This window comes from Anneissia japonica, unplaced genomic scaffold (assembly GCF_011630105.1).
Source record: "Anneissia japonica isolate Jap-2015-1 unplaced genomic scaffold, ASM1163010v1 scaffold287551_len13386_cov159, whole genome shotgun sequence".
NCBI lineage: Eukaryota > Metazoa > Echinodermata > Crinoidea > Comatulida > Comatulidae > Anneissia > Anneissia japonica.
In genome coordinates this window covers 1-10172 of record NW_022714250.1, presented here as the reverse complement: position 1 = coordinate 10172, position 10172 = coordinate 1, and the positions used below count along the sequence as shown (strand labels likewise).

Sequence of the window (10172 nt, the reverse complement as noted above, 5' to 3'; positions counted from 1 at the left end):
TATATATATATATATATATATATGTGTGTGTGTGTGTATATATATATACATATATACACATACATAGAAGTGTCCTGCATAAGTGTCCAATACAGTATTTATTAATTTAATATATTGATAATTGTTTTATAGGTTTTAAAAGTATATTGAAAGGTCTGTCACTGCTGAACTGTTTTCTAAATAAATAAATTAGGGTTGAAATGGTATAATATTTATCTGCATTTTAAGACGTCTTTTTATGTTTCGTTGTATAAAATGAAGACCCTTCATATTACCCCACAACTGTCGAAATAATCGTAAATTTGATTATGTGATAGCCTGGTATGAGAAGTTTGAATTTTTGATTTTCGTTTTATGGAAATAACATTTTTTATTATTTACCACTCTGCTTACCACCGACACATTGAATAGAAGCCAACTTGGTTTAATCTCGAGAAACCCATCTCAAATTTAGTTTGCAAAATTAGCCTCGAATAGAAGCCAATCTCGAAAAGAAGCCCATAACTATTCCAAGATAGCATGTGCTTCTTTTCAAAGAAATAAAAATATTTTTAAAACACGCTCGGTTTATAGAGTATTTTAGATGAATGCTAATTAATACACTCCATGATACACACTGATTATAGTGGCCCTTTTGTTTTATAGTGATAATTCCCAAAATTTACTGCATTCATTATGAAAAGAATCCCCCTCTTTACTTTGGAAAAGTTGCTTCGAAAAGAAGACCATCCAAAGTTCGCAAAAAAAAAAAAAGCACAGGCCTTCTACTCGAGGTTTTACGGTGGATGATAGTAAATAGCAAATTCACTAAAAAAAAATAAGTATAAATCCCGGACGTGAAACTAACTACTTTTATTTGGCATTATAATTAGGTTGATATTTATATAATACGGATATATGATAGTCATATCCTGTGATAAAATAAAAAAATACTATTACCGTGAATCAAATTAAAACACTGAATCGATAAAGGAAAGAATATAAAGTTATAAAAAATATACCGCTTGTATCGAACTGAAAAAAAAAAAATAGAAGTAATCAATCCTTTACATTTTTGCTTAATTTTAGCAAATTTCTATGTATTTTATACCAGGCAGTGTATTCTATTTAATCTAAACTTGATTGACTATGTTAATTACTGTACTTATTAATACAACGTTACTGCAAATATTACTGTACTTATTAATACAACGTTACTGCATATTTATTATATAATATAATACTGTACCTGAAATTTAGGAGTACATCCTTTACATTCGCGCCAAATAGTACAATAGAATGGTTGATAGCAGACGATTGGTTCACGAGGAAGCTCAGGCAAGCGGGACTGTCTATGATTGGTTAATCCAATGAGCGCTAGAAGTCAAACACAACACTTGAGCAAGCTATATAAACGTGGCTATTCATTGGATAAGTATCATTGTCAATCAATCAATCAATCACTTTATTGAACAACGCTTTTTGATCAGCGGCAACACGTCATATGACGGTGCGTTCTATTAACTATATATAGACAACATACATAGTAATAACACTTAACTAAACAAAATGATAACAAAATATAATACAGTTTGAATACTTGAAAGTAGGAAAACTCAGTACTAAATTAAATAAGCAATTAGATTGATACTATCAATCCAGTTGCTCATTTAATTTTGTTTTTAGGCATGAAAAAATTAATCTTAACTAACAATAATAATTACATACAGCATACAGAGCAAAATAATTTGATCTGTTCGAATATCTAAATAAATCCGTACAAAAGGTAAGAGTTTGAAAAAAATACTGTAGGGGCGATAATTAATACAGTAAGAAGATACAGTATATATTTTTATAACAATAAAAATAAATAAAAATATTATATAGAGGGCGGTAATTCATTTAATAATTTAGTTCGATATTTCCATAAAGCAGTTAGGTACTGTTTACAGTGATAGTCAACAATTTTTCCAATGTTTTCATTGGGAAATATTGAATACAGATCGTCGAGTAAAATATGGTGTTTGAATTCGGTAGTTCCTTCATCAAAATCATTCCAAAATGAAGTATACCCGTGATATAATAGTTCATTTTTTAGATTTTCAAAATGTTTGTTTCTTATATTACTTAGTTGAGAACATTGAAATAAAAAATGATCTGTACTTTCAATAGTGTCGTTTTTACATAAATTACAGAAACCTGTGTGCATATTTTTAGACCATGTACGTTTCCTCCCTTCTAGATCTAATGCTGTCTCTTATACACATCTAGATGTGTAAAACTAACCGATTCAAAATAAAGGAGGAAAAGCTAAGGGAAAGGCCAAGAGCCGATCAAGCCGTGCTGGACTTCAATTCCCAGTTGGTCGTGTTCACCGATTTTTGCGAAAGGGTAACTATGCATCTCGTGTCGGTGCTGGTGCCCCAGTCTACATGGCTGCCGTACTCGAGTACTTGACTGCTGAAATCTTGGAGTTGGCTGGTAACGCTGCCCGTGATAACAAAAAGAGCAGAATCATCCCCCGTCACCTTCAACTTGCCATCCGTAACGATGAAGAGTTGAACCGTCTTCTCGGAAGTGTGACCATCGCACAAGGAGGTGTACTACCAAATATCCAAGCTGTACTTCTGCCAAAGAAGACCCAGGCCAAAACCAAGTAGACTTAACTACTGTATCTTCTCAAACCAAACGGCTCTTTTCAGAGCCACCAAATACACAAAAGAGATTTTAAACAAGGCCGTTAAAGTGCGTACATGTGTGTGTTTTTTTGTATGATAGTCCGATTATTCATTAAGCTATTGTAACACGAGCCTAACGTTTAGAGTTTCCATAACGTTGCTACAGTGTTTTCTCAACAAACTACATATATTTATTAGAGGACTAAACATTGTTTAAAAAAACAATGTATACAGCGTTTTGATTGTATATAATATTAGTAATATAAAATGTAGCTGAACTCAAAAGATACGGTATATACATTTTAAGAACATTACAATAGCATACATTCAAAATTGTATAATTATTTGTATATTATTACTATATAATAAAAACCGTAAATCCTTGAATAAAAACCATGCTTCTTTTGGAAGGACCATTTAGATGGGTTTCTTTTTAAAATGGGATTCTTTTCGAAATTGGTTTTGCAAAAAGACTCGAATTATTTTCAAAATGAATAATTTTAATATTTGGTTTTGTATAAGACTACTAAAGACTTTTTTTAATTCTACAAAATATAAACATCATTTTGTAATTAGGCCTAAAATGATGATCAAAACATGCCAACGACAATCTGTCGAACAACTATATCAATTTTATTAAAACCCATGGTTTTGATATAATTTATTACCATAAAATAACAAAGAATTAAACGTGTATATATTTATAACTTATATATTTCTTTATTTAAACTGGGGAACGTTAAACCGGTTATCTAGCATAAAAAATAAAAGGTTATATTAATAATAATATATGAATAATTATACAATTTTGAATATAATGTTCTTGTCATGGTTAAAAAGTATACAGTATCTGTTGATTGTTGAGTATGGATGGATATGTGGTTTCAGACTTATAGGGAGTTCAAACTACATTTTAATTTACTAAAGTGCTGTTTCAACCCTTTAAGTTTGCCACAACCCCTGATATATTCATAAAAGCTATATATATTTCATTTGTTGTTTTTTTTTTCACATTCATGAAGTTAACATTTAATAAGGCATTTAATAGAAGGGACAGGAAGGAACAAAGAGATATCAAGACATGCATGGTGCAAAACCTTAATATTTGTTGGGTTCACCTGTACAGATAGGCCTATTTTTCTAATATATCAAACACAATGTTTGGTAACTAATAGTATTGGTTTATTTTTACTTCAACCGAAGAATATACGATATAAACCAATTTCAATGTTGACAGCATACATGTAGGAAAGGTTTGTAAAGCAAACTTTACATTGTTCAATTCATTTTACATTTAATAGTTCAGAGTTTGTGAAGACAATTACTAATTTTCCCTCTCAAAAAGAGCCAAGGCAAGTACATTTTGCTGATAAATTTTCGCAATCAACAAACTGCTTTCAAAACTCCCCCTACGAAGTCCATACTTAAACAAACGCTAGTAATCATACCACGTCCGCATACACTAAATAAGTCATGCAACGCCAGCAAACTTCAAGCACATTTCGAATTACCTTCGAACAATAGTTGAAAACAATTATGTCTGGACGCGGTAAAGGAGGAAAAGGGCTTGGAAAAGGAGGCGCTAAGCGTCATCGTAAGGTGTTGCGTGATAACATCCAGGGTATCACCAAACCAGCTATCCGTCGTCTTGCTCGTCGTGGTGGTGTGAAGCGTATCTCTGGTCTCATCTACGAAGAGACCCGTGGTGTGTTGAAAGTATTTCTTGAAAATGTCATCCGTGATGCTGTCACATACACCGAGCACGCCAAGAGAAAGACCGTCACCGCCATGGATGTCGTCTATGCCTTGAAGAGACAAGGCCGAACCCTGTACGGATTCGGTGGATAAGCTGTTCATCTTCCCGCAAAACAAACGGCTCTTTTCAGAGCCACCATTTGAACGGAAGAGAAAGATTGCTTGCCTTTTTTGTGATTGCCTAATGGTATTTCATTTTTTTTTATTACATACGTTTTAAAGTAACAGTAACATCAACTATAAACCGCGACAATAAAAATAAATCCTATGTTTGCGGTCCGTCAATCATAGCTATAAAATACCTTGTTTTTTTAACGCCCGACACCAATCATACATAAGAGGTAACATTAAAACTGAGAATAAAGTGATGTAAAAGCAGTTGTAGGAGGATTTTGGAAGCTCGCTGGAAACATCAAAGTTAGGGTTCGGACCTCGGTGTTCAATTTGGCCATCCGACTAATTTTTATGCCCACTTCTGCTCTACACGAACATCTGGAAACTGGGTTTCAGCGAAATAATGGTAAGGCCCCATAAAAAAAAATTATTAGTTTATCACCCTATCAAAGAATAAAAACTGATGAGGGAGGAAGGGAGGTTTTTTTTTTGCCAACCTCACCCCTAAAGAGTTATAAGAATGGAATCAAATTTATATTTAAAATATATGTTTTTGTTGTACCAGTCAACATATTTGCAAGAAATCCTGAGCTTTTCAAGTGAAAAAAAGATGGAAAAAACGACAGTCTGAAAAAAAATATATGTTGATTGAAAAAAAAAACAGAAAAAATCAGAATCTCCTCAAAAGTGATGAGGGAGGGGGTGATAAACTAATATTTTTTTATGGGGCCTAATCATGTACTGTTATAAAACATGTACCTTTGTCGTTGATTATAGTGACATTATAATTCATTTGGAACTACCAATTTTTTTGCACCAGTGGACAATCAATGAAAGGAAATATACAACACAAAGTTTACAAACGATACATAAGGGCAAATAGAAAAATTTATTAGATTATCACTTCCGCCTACGTAAAAAATTCGGGAATATTGATGGAACGTTAAACAGGTTATCTAGCATAAAAAATAAAAGGTTATATTAATAATAATATATGAATAATTATACAATTTTCAATATAATATTCTTGTCATGTCTAAAATGTATACAGTATCTGTTGATTGTTGAGTATGATATGTGGTTTCAGAATTATAGGGAGTTCAAACTACATTTTATAATAAATTTATTTTTATAAATAAATTCATAAAAGCTATATATATTTCATTTGTTGTTTTTTTCTTTTTACATTTATGAAGTTAACATTTTCAAACTTTAGCAACTTTCATATTTTTAAAACAAGTCTTAAAAATAAATTTAATAATGCATTTAATAGAAGGACAGGAAGGAACAAAGAGATATCAAGACACGCATGGTGCAAAACATTAATCTTTTTTGGGTTCACCTGTACAGATAGGCCTATTTTTCTAATATATCAAACACAATATTTGGTAACTAATAGTATTGGTTTCTTAAAACATGTACCTTTGTCGTTGATTACAGTGACATTATAATTCATTTGGAACTACCATTTTTTTTTGCACCAGTGGACAATCAATATACAACACAAAGTTTACAAACGATACATAAGGGCAAATAGAAAAATTTATTAGATTCCCGCCTACATCAAAAATTCGGGAAATATTGATGCAGGAATTAAAAAAAATTAATCAATTATTTCAACAGCATAAAAATAACAATGCAATTTTGTGATTTCAAATATGTTTTCTTTAAAAAACTATAAAATTAAACCAGTTATTATTTACAATATTTACTATTACTAGCCATATATAAACAGTCCCTCCCTCATCGATAAAAACAAAAGCGAAATAATATATTGTTCTCAATTTTTAAAAAAAAGAAAAAAAAAACCGCCCTCGCTCATCATTTTTTTTTTCAAAGAATAGTGATAATCTAATAATTTTTCCTATGTCATGCCCTAAAACTAGTTTGATAAAGGACACACATTTTGTTACAGTAGGCCCTATAGTGATTAAGTTCACTTTTGTGTCCCTGCCAGTCAGCTCAGTCTTGTGTTTCATTTCATGAAAAACACATAGACTTATACACCAAACTGTTTATATCATAAAATCCGACATCTTATAACACCATTTCATTAAGATCAGACAGCTATAAGTGTTACACTGTTGAAATTTTTTCTAGACTTAAACAAAAACAAAAAAATAAATAAAATACATATTAACATTCACAAACGACACACACATACACGCAGCAGGCCTGAGACACACATACATAATTAACAAAACCTATACTGAAGTAATGAAAGTCCATATAAAGTACCTAATAATATTGTAATGTGAACTATAATGATTTTCTTCTATCATAATGATTTTCTATACGCCTGGCATGGAAGTTTGAAAATACGCGCCAATGCAACAATGTCTTCACAACGATCCTATTAAGTGTTGCATACCAGGTCCGCTTTGAACGTATACAAATTAGCTGATTTGTTAACCTTCGGCATTTACAGTTCAAGTAACGTCTAAAGTCATTGTCGCTAGTAAACAGTTCCTTACAAAATGACTGAACAAACCAAAGCTAAGAAGGCTGCTCCTAAAAAGCCAGCATCTCATCCAACTTACATTGAGATGATCACTGCTGCCATCGGTGCTTTGAAAGAAAGAAATGGTTCTTCTCGTCAGGCAATCGCCAAGTACATTCAAGCCAACTACAAGGTTGATGCTGGCAGCATGAACACCCACCTTAAGATCGCTTTAAAACGCGGGGTTGATAGCGGAAAACTAGCCCAGCCCAAAGGCACAGGCGCTAGCGGATCGTTCAAACTAAACCAGGCTGCAGCCAAAGCAGATGCAGCTGCAAAGGCTAAAAAAGAAAAGGCTAAGAAGAAGGCAGCAGCAGAAAAAGAAAAGAAAGCTGTAAAGAAAGCGACAAAGAAAGCTAAGAAACCAGCTGCCAAGAAGGCTAAGAAGCCAGCAAAGAAGGCTTCCAAGTCACCAAAGAAGGCAAAAAAGCCAGAGAAGAAAGCGGCCAAGCCAAAGAAGACAAAGTCTCCTAAAAAGGCCAAGGCAAAGAAGCCAAAAGCCAAGAAGTCTACCAAGTCTCCAAAGAAATCTAAGAAGTAGACGGTGTATTTCTCAAACCAAACGGCTCTTTTCAGAGCCACCACTTCCACGAAAGAGATCAATAGCTTTTTACGTTAAATTAAATATATATTGGATATAGTCCATTACACATCTTTTAAGAGCATTCTATAGTACTTATGGTTTGCATTTTTATGTACTTTACATTCCATTTCACATTATCTGGTGGCATACCAATATTTCCTTTGCTTGGTTTTCCTAATGTATATACATATACACATACACACCCAGAGTGATTTTCCTTAACAATTCTACAACTCCATCAAAATTATTGATTTGTAGCTTAAATAGTATTAAAGTCATGCAAATCAATAAAATTATGTTCCATTTCACGTTTATAAATTTGACTTAGGGCCTACATGATTTATTAATTTCCATTTCATATTATGTTTTGACACAAAGCTTACAGTTAAAGGCAAGTTTAATTTTATTACTAGACTCTTCACACAGCATGACTTTAACATCAGCTTATATCTGATATGTTTAATGGAGAACATAAGTGAGGTGCTATAAACATTTGAAGAAGGATGCTACTGTATTTACCTTGGTGTTTTGGGCTATATTAGTCAAACCAATATTAAGTAAAATAAGGTTAACAATATACAATGCACTTATACTTCCTAGATTAACTTATGCAATTACATCATGGGTACCACGTCTGCTAGTAATTTAAATCGTTTGTACATACTCCAAAAAAAGGCATTAAAAATATCTGTCATGTTGACCGCTTGCATCCTTCACATCCTTTGTTTATAATTACTCAAACATTAAATATTTTTGATCTTTACTTAAAAAATCTGTGCCATATTTATGTACCAATATTATAAGAATCTAATGCCAGTATCATTTAACAACCTATCATTCCATAACTATAGCACTAGAAATCGAAATATCATTGCCCTAAAAAAAAAAAAAACGCACAAGCGTAGGGCAACAATCTATATCTTATCAAGGGGAAAAAATTGGAATAATTTAAATGATGAATTAAAAGATTTAGACTCAATAAGCAAATTTAAAAAGCAATTGTCTCAGTATCTTATAGAAAAACATAAAAATAAATGTTAACTATGATAGGTCCATATATTTTTTTTTGTTATTTCTTGATGTTATACTCTTTATAATTTTGTATATTGTGTTTATATGTATTAATTAATGTTTTTTTTTTTGCAGGGTTACATATTTAAAGCATTTTCTTGCTTATTTTGTAACCTATTCCTTTATCCACTACCTTTGTATTTCTTTTGCTGATAATTGTATTGTTTGATATTGGAATAAAATTATTATTGAATTGAAAAAGTAGTATAGCCACAGTTATATCATAGAGAAAATAGAACTATTCTATTTTCTGTATGGTTATATAATGTGGGTTTACATTCATACTCTCTAACTTCAGCATTATTTTTTTGTTCCCTAGATCTCACCCCTAAACTCATGGTCGTAAAATTATCCGCACAACCACAAAATTGTCTAAGTACAAATAGCCAAAAATTATTATCAACTAACTGTAGTAAATTTTGGGTCTGATAAACAATGTTGGGTCTAGGATTTTTTTTTTTAAATAGCCAAAAATTTGTGTTTTAATAATAATAATAATAACAAAAATAGTAAAATTTATAAAGCGCACAAATCTACAGCAGTAGTGCTCGAGGCGAAGGTTTTTTAAAATGATTGTGCAACTTATTGAAACTGTTATCGCGGTGATAAGAAGTATATTCATATGCGTTTATAAAACAATAGATTAATATTAATATACTTATAGCAATCAACATTTTAATAAATATTACTAATTTCATGAACAGGTACCGCGCTATCTAGTGATGGTTAATAAGCTTTCAAATAAGAATCAATCAACAGACTATACGCAGTGGAAAATTCGCTCCATAAAGGAAAAGCAAGATAGTTTAAACATAAAGCTGTAGCTTCAAAATATCAAAGGACACAAACAAAAGCAAATAATTAGACCTCTGTCTAGAATTTGGCGCAATCTACCTTCTTTAAAAACTCCCGCTATTCAATGCCAAGCCCAAGGTCAGTGCATGACTTGGGAAACAATACTCGGTAATTCATATTACGTCCGTATCCAGGCTATATTAATTTAGCGAATTCTAGCCGACATCACACTTCGGATCGAACTTCGAATATTAACAGTAATCAACATGTCTGGACGTGGTAAAGGAGGAAAAGGACTTGGAAAAGGAGGCGCTAAGCGTCATCGTAAGGTTTTGCGTGATAATATCCAGGGTATCACCAAACCAGCTATCCGTCGTCTTGCTCGTCGTGGTGGTGTAAAGCGTATCTCAGGTCTCATCTACGAAGAGACCCGGGGTGTATTGAAAGTATTCCTTGAAAATGTCATCCGTGATGCTGTAACATACACCGAGCATGCTAAGAGAAAGACCGTCACCGCCATGGATGTCGTCTACGCTTTGAAAAGACAAGGCCGAACCCTGTACGGATTCGGTGGATAAGCTGTTCACCTGTCAAACCAAACGGCTCTTTTCAGAGCCACCATTTGAACAAAAGAGAATAAGTGCTAGCCTAATAGTATTTCAGTTTTTGTATATGTTTTCATATATATGTTTAGTAT

At 32.4% G+C, this 10172-nt stretch overlaps 3 protein-coding genes across 3 annotated transcripts; all 3 read left to right on the top strand.

The window, feature by feature from the left end:
* Positions 1 to 2280: 2280 nt before the first annotated feature.
* LOC117108998 (histone H2A-beta, sperm-like) lies at positions 2281 to 3028 on the top strand (the record flags this gene model as incomplete). The annotated part of the gene is made up of 1 exon (XM_033251212.1): positions 2281 to 3028. A coding segment is annotated over one exon (359 nt), but the record flags the coding sequence as incomplete, so codon positions are not given.
* Positions 3029 to 4181: 1153 nt separating this feature from the next.
* LOC117108995 (transcriptional regulatory protein AlgP-like) lies at positions 4182 to 10083 on the top strand. Its single transcript, XM_033251209.1, has 4 exons — positions 4182 to 4503; positions 7023 to 7563; positions 7988 to 8000; positions 9685 to 10083. Exons 1-4 carry the CDS (start codon positions 4194 to 4196, stop codon positions 10051 to 10053), a joined length of 1233 nt encoding a protein of 410 aa, XP_033107100.1. The 5' UTR covers positions 4182 to 4193; the 3' UTR covers positions 10054 to 10083.
* On the top strand, positions 6945 to 7610 carry LOC117108996 (histone H1.1, embryonic-like). The gene has a single exon (XM_033251210.1). It carries the CDS (start codon positions 7004 to 7006, stop codon positions 7565 to 7567), a length of 564 nt encoding a protein of 187 aa, XP_033107101.1. The 5' UTR covers positions 6945 to 7003; the 3' UTR covers positions 7568 to 7610.
* Positions 10084 to 10172: the final 89 nt, after the last annotated feature.